At 39.3% G+C, this 16,214-nt stretch overlaps 1 protein-coding gene across 4 annotated transcripts in view; it reads left to right on the plus strand.

Moving 5' to 3' along the window:
- Positions 1-16,214, plus strand: part of ARL15 (ADP ribosylation factor like GTPase 15) — a 407,565-nt gene that overhangs the window by 137,573 nt on the left and 253,778 nt on the right. For all 4 annotated transcript variants that reach the window (XR_010413275.1, XM_064596702.1, XM_064596701.1 and 1 more), the window contains exon 2: positions 4,538-4,682. Coding sequence is in view for 3 of the 4 variants with exons in the window: in XM_064596702.1 (XP_064452772.1) it covers positions 4,538-4,682 (145 nt within the window). In the remaining variant the exon portion in view is untranslated. The remainder of the gene's footprint in view (positions 1-4,537; positions 4,683-16,214) is intronic.

A 16,214-nucleotide genomic window follows, 5' to 3' on the forward strand; every position in this document is an offset into this window, starting at 1 on the left:
TCTGAAATGCAAGTTCTCATTTGACCTTCACAATTTAATCTTTGGCTCCCCCACACACACACCCACCGCCGTACACGTGGTCATTCTCCTTAAGCAAATATTGCTAAGGCTTTTGTTTATCTTTTTAGTTAGTCCACCTTTCAGCTAAAGATTACATGATTATATAATTTGTCTGAAGCCTACGACACAGATTTCTGGTGATTCTGGTCTCTGCCCTCTCTCAAGACCTTTCCACACTGTGATTTCCTCACATACAACATGGGTAGAAGCTTATAGACACATGCTAAGGGGAAACATCCTGCATCCCAGATACCCTGGGTCCTTTTGAAAAGGAACAAATCATAACAGACCCTATGTGAAAAGACCTGTAAACTGAAGCAGTCTAGACAAGAGACCATGACCTTGGTTGCCCACGCACGCGCGCACCCCCTCCCCCCACCCCATAGCTACAGTGCAGACTCACCCTGTTCTCTATTCCCTGCTGCAAGTGAGGGCCAAGGGTTGTGTGTCTGCAGTGTCTTGGGTTGGAGTGGAAGGGGATGGAGCCTGTGGAAGCCGCTGTGGGCCGGCGAAGGGAGGTACCAGCATGTGGGCTGCCAGACCCTTGCCCAAGGAAACTATCACCTAGGATACATTAGGATAATAAGCATCCCGATGAACAGTTATTTATTTGTATGGTGCCTTTCTTGTAGCAAAATGCATTGAACTGATGCCTCACAACATCCTCGTGAAGAAAGGAAGTGGCAGATAGTGTTGAAACGTTACTGGTTAATCATGGGGAAACTGAAGCATGGATAGGTTTATGGAGCCTGAGCAGAGTCACACAATGCCTTAGTGTCTGGCCTGGGAATGAAGCCTGAGTTTGCCGCTTGCTGTCAGGACTGCCGCCGGCATTGTGCTTAGCATTGTACAGCAGTGAAAGGGGCTTACTCCTAACAATGCGAGAGCTGCTTTAGGAGGCAGACACAATGAACTTTGGTACAGTATAGTCTAGAGGCCAAAATGAGTAATTTTAAGTAAATTGACTATGAGATCCAAAGCTTCATTAAGTTTTAAAATGAAAAACAAGTGAAGACTGTACAGTTTTTAGGAACTGACTCAAAAAACATGAACATTCTTCTCCCGTTTGAAATAGCATATTTTTAAAAGCCTTATTTTGTTGGCTCAAAATCTGACACTGTTCCTGCCAAGCATAGGATTTATTTATTTCAAATAAATATTCAGAGGTTCTGTGATTTATTTCAAAGATTCTGTCTTGTAATGATTGTCAATCTAACCTTTATGCCTTTTGTGTTCCAAAATACCTGATTTCCATAGACTGTGTTTTGGGGCGGCTGGGGGAAGGCTTTTGTTTTATTCAGATTAAGTTTGGGTTCTTCCAGAACAGTTGAAAATACCAGCCTGGAATTCAGGAACGAGACTGGGGGGAGAGGAGAAATGTCATGTTAGGTGTCTTAAATATCACTGTGGAGAATCTAGAGAGAGGAGATGAAACATACATGTGGATAAGAGTGTCACTACTAAATTGCTTTTCATGTCCTAAGTGTCTTGGTGACCTGGAGAAAATTAACAGGTGATCTAGATATTAATGAGTTTGGCTGCAAACGTTTTTACATTCTGGATTTTAAAAAGAGCATGAAGGTGAAATTTTGGAACTTCAAAGTATGTTGAGTAATACTGGTATATGAATAACTTAAACAGGGCAATATAGCAATCACCTACAATTTTATTTTGTATTTAAGATTTGATTGTTTGGACCAGGATAGTTGGGTCAGGCTCCCTCCAGGAGATAGTCTGAGGGAGTTCTGGGAGAGGAGCTGAACAAGAAAGGGACAGTCGGGAGCAGGAATAGGATCTCTCCCTTCTTTCCCCAGTGAAGATCAAAGTAGCTCAATGAGAGAAACCACAGTGTGATTAGTGGTGTTGCCTGATGTAGTTGAACATGGCAGAACTCTCCCAAGTGAATAGCTGCTAGTCAGTGGTCCTCTTTGAGGGAACACATGTGTATATGCATGTATGTGCATATGCAATACATCTGCTTCTTCGAAAAACTCACCATGAGTCCAAGAGACTCGGGGATAAAGTTTGCAAGAAGTCACACTATCAGCCAACCTTCATGCAAATCCAGGATGTGATGTGTTGGCATCTAGGGTGCTCTTTATAGTTGCGGTCATTAATCTTGTAAGAGAAGGCATAATGGAACTCAAATAATGCCAAAGAACAGCAACTAATATGAGGGAGTAGGAGGGGTTGCTATATGCACGCAGACTGAAATAATTAGGGCTCCTCAGGTTTGAAAAGACAGAGCAGAAATAGGATTAGAGTTTAATAAATTTGTGAAGAGTATGGATTAGATGATCATAGAATTGTTTACCAGAAGTAGGCAGAACCTCTTAAAAGCCAAGAAGTGAACTGAGGACAACTTCCCTGTTATACTGGGCAAGGAGACCCTATACAGCAAAATCACTCTTGAAAACTGGACTGACTTTTGGCATTGAAGGGAACTGAAAGGGTAAAGGGTTGCTCTTACTTTGATACTATTTTCTTGAAATGTGAGGGTTCCGGGAAAGAATAGATGAAGCTTCCTAGTAGTTTTTACATTTTTTTTTTCCCTTAGGTGAAATGTCAGTGTCGTGGGTTCTTCATTCAACATTTATTCATTGAAGGTAGATTCTGTGCTGTGTCTTCCGCTAAGCCCTGGGGACACTGGGATGAAGATGGAAAGAGGTGGTTTAGTGGTAAATAGGAAACTGTAATGGTCGGTGTGGTGACTTGACAAACGTGCAGTAAGAGCTTGAGCCAAATTGCTAACATTCTCCAAGGATCAGATCAGGTGCCCCTGGAGAAGGCATGCTGAAGCTAAGACCTGAAAGCTGACAAGTTCACTGAGCCAAGAGCTAGGGGAAGAGGGAATGGCATCTGGGAGTGCCTGGAGGTGTGAGAGGGTCAGTGTGGCTCGGGGGGCAGAGTAGAGGGAGGAGTGAGTGGAGAGGGATGGGAGAAGAGGCTAGGTGGAAGTGAGGGGGTTGGTGGAGCAGATTATGGAAAACCTTGTAGATCATAAGGGTTTGGACCCTAGAACAGTGGGAGGTCACTGAAGGTGGTTAAACAGATAAGATAAGATTTTGTCTTTATAAACAATCATGGTGGCTGTCATGGAGAACAGAGAGGGCGAGAGTCAATATACTAGGACCAGTGGGAGAATGTTGGTGTTGTCCAGGTGATGGTGGCTTGGCCTAGAGAGAAGTAGACAAGTTCTAGAGCTATTTCAGAGGAGGTATGGACTTAATGAGTGACCAGGTAGGAGAAACATGGGAGAAAACCAGTCAAGCTTGACTTATGAGAGCCAATTAGGCCTCAGATTTTATCTGAATGAGAATTAGCACAGACTTTTTATAGGACTCTTCTCTCATGATCTCCAGATGATCTAGCAGTCAGTAGGTCTCTCTCCCTCTCCCTCTTTTTCTCTCCTGAGTTACTGGGGATCTAAATATTTAAGGCTCTACAAGTCGGCACATAATTGGCCCCTAATAAATGAATGTCAAATAAGTAGAAAGATCATAAACTACCTAATTTCCAGTCTCCCAAATCTCCCTGCCTTTAACTGTTGCAGAGCAAACAGGTTCTTGCCATGCCCAAACTGTAAACAGTTCATAGTATCCTGAGGTCATTTGACCTGAAACAGAATTTGGCCCAGGTCAAGATGGCAGTGATATGTACAGGGACTCTGCTGAATGATTTGTAAAAGCTTTTTATTCTCAAATAATACCAGAGCTGGAAGACTAACAGAAGGAATTTTCATCGGTCATTAACATTTTACCACGTTGGCCTTATAGTCCTCACCATATAGAGCTGATGATGGAAACAGATTTAGAAATTTTCTTAACCTATTAATTATGGACATCAAGACCCTTCATCTCTAAATACTTGATTAGTACATGTTTTCTCAGAACAAGGATTTTCCTTTTATAAAGCACAGTACAGTGATTAAATTCAGGAAAACATGACCTCATACAACACTGCTGTCTATTATATGGTCACAAGTCAGCCCTCACCTGTTGTCCAAATCTCACTTTGCCATTTTCCTCCACCTGTTCCATGGGTCCAATTCAGAAGGCTGTTTCTAGTCTTCTCAAACCTAGAACAGTTCCTCAGCATTTGACTTTTAAGACATTGAGATTTTAGAGAATGGGCCCGCCATCTCATGGAATGCTCCTCAGAGTGGTTTTGTCTGAAATTGTCTCATGCTTGGATTCAGGCTGTGCATTTTTGGCAGGAAAGCTGAGCGAGGATGTCATGCTCCTCACCGGGTGCCTGTCGCAGCAGGAGGGGAGCCGTGAGGTCCACATAGGTCTCGTTCCTAGGGACGTTAACTTTGATCACTTAAGGTGATGTCTTCTGGGTTTCTCCACCTTGAAGTTACCTCTCCTCCTTATAATGAATAAGTTATTTACTTCATACTTAGTCATTATAAATGTTACTGAGCTTTGTGTCCTGTCTTATTTAAAAGAGCCCCATTTTTCCCCTTTCTTGGCAGTGTTTTAGAGCACTCTGCTGCAAGGGACCACCGCCCGCACGACCTGAATATGACCTGGTTTGCATAGGCCTCACAGGCTCTGGCAAGACCAGTCTGTTGTCAAAGCTCTGCAGCGAAAGCCCCGAGAACATCGTGTCGACCACAGGTGGGTACTGTGCCAGGGTTCTACCCCTTTCTCTTTTTCACCCCTCAAATATTCTGGTTTCTTATGCTATTTGTGGGACCTCTCTCTTCTCTTTATGGTTAAATGCTTCAGTCAGTTTATTTTTGGGTGTTCTGTTTTTCAAAATAGAGTAGGGGGTTAGATGCATTAATTTCTGTACCCTGTATCTCTCTAGTTGGATATTTCAATGCCACTGGACAAGTCAAGCTCAGGAGAATATTAGTACAAACTAACACTGAAACCGGGAATTTTAGTACTGTAACAAAATAGCTTCATCTCAGGCTCACTGAGTGCTAGTCTCCCTTGAGGAATCACTCTGGCCTACTTGTGTTGGTCATACACTCCCTAAACGGTTCAGCTGATGGTCTGAATCTTCTTTCCTCAGAGCTCCTGTCTGGAGGAGAGTCAGTGCAGGAACCACTGATCAGGTTATGTTGTTTCTAGACGTGGCTAAGAAGTCAGTCTAGGCAGTGGTTCTCAATCAGGAGAGACTTTGGGTTGTCACAGGTAGGGGAAGAGTCTACTGGCTTCTGTTGAGTGGATGCCCGGGATGCTACCAAACATCCCACAATGAGCAAAACAGGCCCTCACCACAAGGAAGAGGGAGTGAGAGCTCACTTAGTGGCTGATTGGGTTTGAATGGTGAGCAAGAATGAAGCCAAAGATGACTCAAGGCCTGGTTTAGGTGATAGGAGGGTAATGGAATCATTAACTAGGATTTCCTATCAAGTAGGAAAAATACTGATGACCAAGAAGAGCCTTACCTCAGTTAGGGTCAGGATTTACCATCAGATAAGTTGGGTTCTTAGAGCTTTTCAGATTTTAGAAATGTAGATGAGAAACTGTGGACTTGTAAAGCAATAGAGACAGCACCATTAAAGGATGAAGAAAAGAGGTCTGCCCGGTGGCTCAGTCAGTTAAGTGGCCAACTCTTGATTTCGGCTCAAGTCATGATCTCAGGGTCCTGGGAATAGGCTTTGCACTCAGCGGGGAGTCCGCTTGGGGTTCTCTCTCTCCCTCTGTCCCTCCACCCCCACCCTCTGTCAAGTAAGTACATCTTAAAAAAAATAAAAAATAAAGGATGAAGAAAAGAGTAAGGTGCTTATGGTAATTGGTGAGATGACAGAGGGTGAGCAGAGCTCAAGACTGGCCTTTCAGGTGAAGCCATTCCTGTTTTCCCTTTCTCCAAGACAGAACTGAGCTCTCCCTTCTCCCCCACTGTACATTGTCCATATTTCTGTTATTTAGTGCCTACAACACTGCTGGCTACATTTATGTCCCCCAGCCTGGGGTGTAAAATCCTAAGGGCAGAGATAGCACATTTTATTTGGCTGTATATACCCAGAACCTAGCATAGGCTTTGGACATAGCTCCAGATGTTTTTTGAGTGAATAGGAGGCAATAGTAACTTGAATTTTGTTTTTGCATAAAGTATCAAAACTCTGTGCGCCTTATAATGGCCTTACATGGCAGGTAAGATTTTTTTTTCCCCTCCAGATTCTGTCTTTAAATCATCTGAGGCTTAAAGTTGTGGCGATGTGGCTATTGTTACACAGCTAGTGATCGAGGTAGGGGTGCCAGTTCAAGTCTTCAAATGAAGTTTAGCTGTGCCTAAGGCTTAGGATTTGTGATGAGAGTAGTATTTGCTGATTGTTGGTAAAATTGTGGATATCTTTGGAGAAATGGGTTATGAAATTATACAAACCTTATTAACTTAGTAATTCTTTCCAAGCAAAATACCGTTCCCTAAAATGTGTAAAAGTAATACAAAATATAGTCTTCTTCACTTAACCGGAGGTATAAATCAGAAGCACTCTTGCTAGAAAAGCAGTTTTGAATTGTAATGTAAAAGATTGTCTGTAAATAATACTATAATTATTTGTAAATTAAAAGTTTTATATCATTAAATTTTGAACATGTTCCTTTTACTGGAACCAATAGTTATATTGTGTGCTAGTTGATTTTTCTGATACATTAGATGTTAAGTTGCCTAACATTTTGGATATCAAGCTTCTATAAGTTGTCATTATCCTGAACCAGGCACAATGACTTTTTGAGGCCTTTTTGGAGGTCTCTGGCAGCAAGAAGTTTACACCCAGGTTAGGAAGATAAGTTTTCTAATGACAAACATTTGATACTTGTTGCATGCCAGGTGCTAAGACAGCGTGATAAGTGCTGTACTTGATGATGAAAACGAGAAAGTTAAAAGGGGTCATTTCTAATGCGAGGAGTCAAAGAAGGCACAGAGGATGTTACATTTGAGAAGGGCCTCGTGATGATGAGTACCTGAGCAGAGAGGAATGAAGTGAGGAGAGGAAGGATAGGAAGCATTCAGAGAACAGAGATCTTCCTGGGTTGAGTGAGGCCAAGGACACAGAGGTTAGGGTGTGTGGTGACCTGACAGTGAAGGAGCTTCTAAGACGTGTACCATGGAGAGTGGGTCCAGTAGGGACTGTAATTGTGGGGATGGAGAGTTAGAGGCAGATATGATTGATGCCGTCAGAGTGACAGTCATATTGTGTAATACAGAGGAAAGGAAGAGAAAAGAATGAAGTGTGCCTTAAGTTTCTAGCCTAGTGATTGAGTGAATTGTAAAAAGTATGGAGAACATGACAGGCAATTTTAAGATAAATGATGAATTTGGCTTTGAACATGCTACTTTTGAGGTATTGGCAGTACTTTCAACAGTGATCCAAATACCACAAGACAAGCTGACTAGAGAAAGTTTGGATCTGGATTTGACAGACAACTGAATTGTGGGTTTGGAGATTGTCGAGGGATGATGGGTGGTAGAAGGAAGAAGGGTGCTAAGCACCAACTATGTTTCATTCCTTCTTCCCATATTTGTTGAATACCTATTACATGACTGCCACTGATTTAGGCACTGAGTATGCATTAATAGACAAATGTTGGAGCTTACATTCTAGCATCTGCATTAGATAGGAACTCTAAGCCAGGCTGTTCTGTTTGGTACCATATAGTCAGATATGAATAAGAAGTCAAAATAATTGGCTTAAATAATCATCAGTCTTAAGTCTGAGGAATGGCTTTTGGGTGTGGTGACATTATGGCCATTAGTGAACGGTTTCAGCGCAGAGTATTAGAGTCAAAACCTGAGCGATGAGGGAGTGGTGAGCAAGCAGAGGAAATTACAGTGTATAGACTGTCCTTTTCACCCTTGGCCCCTTAGCTAAGACCGCACATAGACTACTCTTTCAAGAAGGCAGACAGCAATAGAGGAAGCAGTGTCCAGGAAATTTGTTTTTATAAAAGGATAAGTGCTGTGTGGGCATGCTAGTGGTGGGCAGAGGTATTAGGGTGGTGGTCAGAAGGAAGGAAAGATGAAGATGCTCAACAGAGGCAGTGATAGCAAGAATGAGTGAGGATTTCTGATTCTGTCAAGAAGGAATAATTGGAACGGGTTTACCCTCTCACTTGAAATAACTGGGGGGAGGGGTTGGGGGACAGACAAAATATGAAACTGATTTCAAGAACATGAATATGAAGCAACAAAACATAGTCATCCCTGAGAGATGAGAAACAAATGGGCTGAGCCCTGCATTTGCCCCATCTTACTGTCTTGAGAGAGCTCCTCGGCCATGGCACGCTTCCAGGGGGAACTGAGGTGGAGTTCAGTAGACTCCCCACATTGAGATGGAGCAAGAGTTGGAGAGACCAAGGCAGCTGGGGTTCATGGGACACAGTAACGGAGAGGAAAGAGTTGTACAGGGAGAGAACAGAGGGTCTCCCTTGAGTATCCAGGATACTCAGTGCTTAGCCTTGTTCATACAAGGCTAAAAGTTAGGGCTGTTCCCACTAGCCAGATTGGAAAAGTCATAATTCACAAGGTACTGGGCAGAGTACTCAGGAGGGTCTTGCCTTAGGACTCAGCCCAAAGCTGAGCACTGCTCTAGACTCACCTAGGAAATCATATTAACAAAACCAAAAGCTCAGTTTCCTACTAACTTTAATGCATCCTAGAAAAAAGTTGCAGGAGATTTACAGAAAACAGAATTACCCAGCACTTATGGCAAAATTCACAATGTTGGACATTTAAAATATTACCAGCCATGAAAAAGGCAGGAAAACATGATTTATAATGAGAAGAAAAATCAATTGAATCTGACTCAAAACTGACACAAAGGAATTAGCAAAGAAAGACTTAAAGCTGTTACTATAACTGAATTCTGTCTGTTCATACAGTTAAGTAGAGACATGGAAGATTTTTAAAAGACCCACATAAAATTTCTGGTGGTAAATACTACAATATCTGAGGTGAAAATATGCACCAGATAGGATTCACAGCAGATTACACATTGCAGAAGTGAAGAGTAATAACCTTGAAGGCCATTAGTATTAGAGACTATCTATAGTGTTGAGGGAGGGAGAAGAAAATGGAAAGTGCAAAGAGCAGCATGAACTATGGGACAATTTCAAGTCCCCAAACATGGGTCATTGGAGTCTGTGAAGGTAAGGGATGGAGAAAGGGATAGAAAAAAAATATTTGAAGAAATAAGGTCTAAAATGTATTTAAACTTAAAACTATCAACAACAAATCCAAGAAGCCCATTAAACCTCAAGGAAGAGATAAGAACAAGCTACAGTGAAGACATATAGTAAAGTTTCTCAAAACCAGTGATAAAGTGTGATGATTAATTTTATGTTGTCAACCTGGCTGGGCCAAGGTGCTCAGGTATTTGGTCAAATATTATCCTGGATGTTTGTGTTTTGGATGAGAATATTTAAATGAGTGGACTTTAAGTGAAGCAGACAGCCCTCTATAATGTGAGTGGGTCTCCTCCAATCAGTTGACGGCCTGAATAGAACAAAAGATGACCACCATTCCACCCTCCAGCAAGGAGGAAATGTGTGTCAGGTGGCCTTTGGACTTTTTTCCTGCTTCTCCAGCCTACCAGGCCTACCCTGCAGATTTTAGACTTTGCCAGCCTCCATAATTGAGTCAACTCCTTAAAATAAATCTATGTATACATATACCTCCTATTGGTCTGTTTCTCTAGAGAACTTTGGATAAAACAAAGAAAATCTTAAAAGGAAGTAATGGATGTTACAAAGGAACCATGATAAGAGTGACATCAGATTCCAGTGTTTCTCACTGGAAACAACGCAAACAAGAAGACCGTGGGGCAACATCATTAAAATACCAAAGGGAAAAAAATTTATCAACTTATACCCAGCAAAAATACCTTGGAAAAAGACAAAGACTTTTTCATTATACCTTTTTATTACAATTTTGTTATACTTTTTCCAGCATTAAAGGAAGTGTTAAGTCCTTCAGGCAGAAGAAAAATAATTCCAGATGGAAGTCTGGATTTACACAAAGAAGTGGAAAGTACAGAAATGGTGACTACAGGGGTAATTATATAAGATTTAGTTCTTATTTAAATCTCTTTATAAGATAATTGTTTAAAAAATGTGGGGTTTATAACATACGTGAAGCAAAATGCAGGAGAATAATGGCATACAAGTCATAGTGTAAAAAGAAGTATACCACTGTAAGGTTCTTATATGTAGAGTGGTTATAACACTTGAAGATAGATGAACTATGATAAGAGATGTACTATTATAACCACTAAAATAACAGAGTGTTAGCCAATAAGGCAACAAATGAGGTAAGATGGAATTATCAAAAATTATCCAAAAAAGGCAGAAAGAAAAGGAACAAGAATAGATGGAATAAATAGAAAACAAGTACTAGGGTGGGTGATACACTCAAACCTAATCATCAATAAGCAAATTAAATGTAAATTGTCTAGACTTAATTAAGGGACTGAGATTGAGATTAGATTAAATAAATAAAAAATAAAAAATAGGACCCAACTCTATGCTGACTTGAGACAAATCTTAAAGACACAAATAGGTTGGAAAAAGATGTATCATGCTAACAGGAGTCAAAAGAAAGTTGGAGTGGCTATGTTATCAGAAGAGGTAGATTTTAGAGCAAAGAATAACGCTGGGAATAAAGAAGTTCATTTTATAATGAGATCATTTAATCAAGAGAACATAGGAGTACTAAACATTTATATAACTGTTAACAGCTTTAAAATACACAAAGTAAAAACTGACGGAATTTAAAGGGAAATAGACAAACCCACATGTCAGAATTTAATACTCTCTCAATTATTGACAGAACATGTAAGAAGAAAATTAGCCAAGATAGAGTAGACTTGAAAAGTGCTATCAGCCAACTTGACTTGATTAACATTTATAGAACACTCTGACAGTGGAAGACGTTCTTCTCAAGTGCATGTGGAAAATTAATTAAATTAGACCATATTCGAGGATATACAACAAATCTCAGTAAATTTAAAGGGATTCAAGTCATACTAAATATGTTCTCAAATCACAGTGGAATTGAATTAGAAATCAATATAACAAGAAGATTTCTAAGGAAATCCCCAAATATTTGGATACCAAATTACTTCTAAATAACCCATGGATCAAAGAAGAACCCAAAGGGAAATTATAAAGCATTTTGCACCAAATGAACATATAACACATCAGAATTTGTGGGATGCCTCCAAAGCAGGGCTGTAGAGGAAACTTAACAGCACTAAACATCTATGTTAGAACAGAAGAGCCTCAAATCAGTGACCTCAGTTACTACCTTAATGAACTAAAAGAAGAATGTATTAAAAACAAAGTAAGCAGAAGAAAAGAAATACTAAAGACCAAAGTAAAGTGGAACTCAAGCAAAAGGAAAGAGAAAATCATTGAAACCAAAGCCTGGTTCTTTGAGAAGATGAATGAAATTTGCAACTCTACCCATATAGATCAGGAAAAAATATTCAGACACTAATATCAGGAATGAAGAGGAGTTACATAAATGTAGGTTTTATAAATATTAAAAAGAATAATATAAACAACTTTATACCAATAAACTTGACAACTTAAATGGAAAAATTCCTTGAAAGACAAACCATCAAAGGTCATTTAAGAAGAAATAGAAAACTCAGATCTGTATTTAATGGAAATGAAGTCTTAGTTAAAAAAGAAAACTTGAACTCTTGTCAGCTGCACTGGTAAATTCTATCAAATTTTAATGAAAAAATAATGCCAATGCTACATAATACCATCTAGAAAATTGAAGAGATGGAAAACTTCCCAACTTGTGTAAGACTAGTAAGTTTAATGCCAGAACCGAAGACATTACAAGAAAACTACATAGCAGTATCTCTCATGAATACAGATGCAAAAAAGCATAAATACAAATTTAGCAAATCTAATATATCACAAAGTGACATTTATCCTAGGAATGCAGGGTTGATTTCACACTCAAAAAAATCAATAAAATTTAATTCATAATATCAAATTAAAAAAATGTGATTCAGATACAAACAAAAAAAACCTCAGTTTCTGATAAAACTACAGAATAGGAACAAAAAGGAATTTTCACAACTGTTAAAGGGCATCTGTGAAAACCCTACAGCTACTGTCATTCTTAATGATGAAAGAATTCTTTCCTCCTCAGATCAAGAATAAGAAGACACGGATGTCTGTTCTCAACACTTCGATTCAGCATTGTAGCAGAGATTCTAACAGGGCATTAGGCAAGAAAAAGAAAAGGAAAGGAATAAGTAAAACTATCTTTATTTGCAAATGACACAATCATCTATGTAGAAAATTCGATGGAATCTACAACTTTTTATCAGTGAATTAGAGACAGCAGATGTGAATTAGAGCCAGTAATCTTGGAGATATGAAAATTTGGAGGATATCTTGATCATTAATTTGGAGAATGTTGTCCATAAGAATAGAAGCAGGAAGAGTGTGGTGGATAAACGTTCATTCAGGTAGATTACCAGACTCCCTGAAAATTGATAAATGGAAATGCAGAGGTCTGTGTATAAGCAGATGCCACAACTTCAGGTGGGAAATTATTAAGAGGTGACTGGGCTGAAGTGGTCCAAAAGCATTATGAGGAACGCACACTTGTCTTGGGTGGCACTATTAGGGAAAGGAAAAGTTCTGTTGGCTAGCATAAGGAGGATGGAAAAGTGCAAGAAAATGTTGGAGCCTAGAGAAGACTTTTCTTAATTCTCAACAAAGCTGAGGTTCCGTATGACTCAGTGAAAGGGCTCCATCATGATGAAGGAAGGGCTGGCTTGGGAATGAGAGGCCTGAAGAAGGATATAGGAGGGAAGGGAGAGGTGCTTACTGGTTGAGTCTTGTGTGTTCGCTGTAGCTAATGAAGGTAGGTAAGAGGTTGGAGAAACTAATTAGCGATGACAGGAAGGGGGAAAGAAAGGCAATAGAAAAGAGCCAAGCAGGCTGATTTTAAGTTATCAGTGGACCTACAAAAACCAGTCCCCACTGGAGTTCCAGATAAGCTTGGCTGGTGTGTTCAAACGTACTTCCTGGTTCTTTTTGCTTGCTTGTTTGTTTGTTTGTTTGGATCAGCGGGGTGTGTGTATGTAACTGAAGAAAAAAGGAGGTGGAAGGAAGGTCCTAAAATAAATGACAGAGCCGAACAGCAAGAAAAGATAACTAGAGGGAAGAATGAAGTGAGAAAGCCACTGGTGCATGTGAACATTTAATGTGGAAGATGGAAGAACAGCTGCAGTAAGTAGAATGACTCATGAAGGAAGAGACCAGGGGCCTTAAGTCAGTTTTCCAGTAATTCTAAATGTTTATAAACAAGACAAATGTAAGAAGAAAACAATAATGTTGAGAAATATTTGTAACAGGTATTAGAGTTTATGGCTGTCCCACTTGGAGAAGTCAATCATATTTACAAGTAGTATCTAGAATGCAATTGATAAATGAATCAAAAGAGATATTTCATGAAAAGAATTAATGGCAAAAAAATAAATGGGAAAGGTTCCACTTGGCCAGAAATTCAGCTTGACTAGAGAATAAACAAAGATGTTAATTTTATACTCAAATTTACCAATATTGTTTTTTCTTTAGGATAAGACCCAATGCTTGGTAAGGTTGTGGTAGCATGCATTCGTGGTGGCATTGTGATTGGTGTTGTCCCTTTTCTTGGAAAACAATTATTCATATAAATCAAAGGTTACCAAAATATTCACATCTTTTCACCTAGTAATTATGCCACTGAGAACTTAAGCACATAATTTCAAAGAAACAATACACACAAAGTGATTCTGGCAACACTTGTATAACTAAAACTTTAAACATCCTATAGCAAGGGGCTTTATTAATTAAATTCTAGTACCTCCATTGAAAAGATTATAGATTGGAGAAATAGTCTTCTGTTGAAGATAATTTACATTTGTTTTTAAAATTAAATGGCTTTTGAATGAAAAGTGAGAAAAGAATATAAAAATAGCAGTGCTTTGATACAGCTGAATTATATGTGAAATTTTGTTATTTTAAATTATTTCTTTATAATGTTTTGATAGCAAGCCAATTAAAAGTAAAATATTTGTTGGAAGAGTTGGGAACGACTGAAAAGAGAATCTACCTTTGAGAATTTGCTTCTTAAAAGCATCACAAGAGAGGTATGTCCATCCAATTTTAGCAAGACAAGAATGTCTGCCCTTTCTTCAGAAGCAAAGGGAGTCCAAACTTTATTGGATGGTTAACATTAGCAATCGTTTACCTTTGTCATAATTTTTAGAAGATAGTTAAATTGTCAAAACTTAAAGGGCCAAGAAACCCTCCAGAGAGTGATTGGAAAGCTTGCACCTTGGTCAAGAAACAAAAGTGATCTCTGGAAAGCTTGCACCTTGGTCGAGAAACAAAAGTGATCTCTGTCCCGAGTGAATTCCTTGACTGAAGATGCACGAGGAATTTGTATAAAAGGGTTGTTAACCTGTAGATTACACAGAGACTCTGAACTAGAGGAATGGAGTTTAAAGGCTTGGGATAATATAGTGATGTAACCTGGAGAAAGCTGAGCACCTGGAATTGAAAAAGGTTGAAGATCTCCTCTATGGATACTTATTACTACACTTGGAAAAAAGTCGGGTGGTATGCCATTCACTTAAAATAGAAAAAGGTCGTGATAATTTGAAAGAAATGTAGAAAACGCCCATGAAAAATTGAATGAGGTGTTTTTAGAAACTTATTTGCTGCATATGTGTTAAGTCAACAAGAGAAACAAGTTAGAAAGTCCAATTTTGTTATCTGCTAAAGGATTGTTTAATAAATGCTGGTGGATTAAATTTGTTTTTAGGATACTGAAATCATATTTAGAAGAATCTCACTAGACTGGAAGAATTGTCCAAATGTCACAAAATTACCATGGCATAAATCATGCCCTGGGTCTAAGTCAAGGCCACCAGATCTGTGGAATGCCTTTGCCTTCAACAGTCCTTAAAGTGATCCAGGGATTTCAGAAGTACACACAAAGTATCCATGTGCAAATGTGCAGACTTATGTGTTAGGGGGGTGGGGAGGTAGTTGGTCTGTAGATCCAAATAAGATCCTCATGTGTTCCACAAATGAGTAAAAATAGACTAGCCTCACTCCCCAAACTAATTTTGTTATAATTCCAGGAAGGCTTTCCCTGCATAAAAAATGTCACATCCATCTCCCTCGTATCACAGGTTTTGCTGAATTTAAGGACTAAAAGACAAAAATTGAAAGTCTATGCAAACAATTATTTCCCCAAAGAGTTGCTAAGTCATATATTTATTAAAATTTGTGGGGTTAAATCTTAGGGGAGGTTTCAGTCTTACTAATGTAGCTTAGAGAGGCCAGGAAAAAATGACTGCGTAACTTAGGCTTCAGCCATTGACTTGTTTGATTGGTGTTGTCCCTTTTTGGGGAGACCTGCCCACGAGGCCTTCAGCCAAATACTAGAGGCCAGTGATGATTGACTCCATTGTTACTGTCATTTCCTCTTTCTTGTTTAATATAAATAATGGAAACGTAATGCTAGAAGAAACCTCAAGGAGCTTATATCTAGTCTACTCATTTTGCAGATGAGGGATTCAAGGTCAAGAAAAAATGTGGCTGGTGAGTCTCAGAGCTGTGGCTAGGACTTCTAGGACATCAGTACACTGACTACCTGTGGAGAGCATCAGAGGATGCCTATTTTGTGGACAAGGAAGAGTGATCAAGCCTAGTGTCATGGCCGAGTTGGATATTTCTCTCCCCTACTAAGTTCCTGGTTTTGTTAATGCCAATGAAAAAGTACTTTCTGAACTCAGGCTATTTTTATTCCATTAATAAGGCATTGTAGTGTGCCTCCTGAGAACACTTTACTTTGGTTCTTCGTATTAAATTATTTATAAAGAGGCAGAATAGTGGGTTTATTAGGTGTGTGTGTGTTTTGACAATCAGTTTCACCAGTATTTAGTTCAAAATTGGACAGAATCCTGTGAATCGATCAGGTTGTTGGTGTCCAGAGGAGGTATAGAGCTTTGGTGACAAGGCCTGGGGTGAAGTTTTGAAGATGGTACCTAGTAGTAGTATTTCTGGCTCACTTTCCTCCTCGATAGTAGTACTGTGATGTTAGGATTGTTGTGACAGTTAAATCAGGAAATAAATAAAAACCCTTAGCGTAGGTCTTTAAAGAAATACTGC

The sequence above is a fragment of the Mirounga angustirostris genome, unplaced genomic scaffold (genome assembly GCF_029215605.1).
Source record: "Mirounga angustirostris isolate CCGP_5_RB_7025 unplaced genomic scaffold, mMirAng1.0.hap1 SCAF_7, whole genome shotgun sequence".
Classification (NCBI taxonomy): Eukaryota; Metazoa; Chordata; class Mammalia; order Carnivora; family Phocidae; genus Mirounga; species Mirounga angustirostris.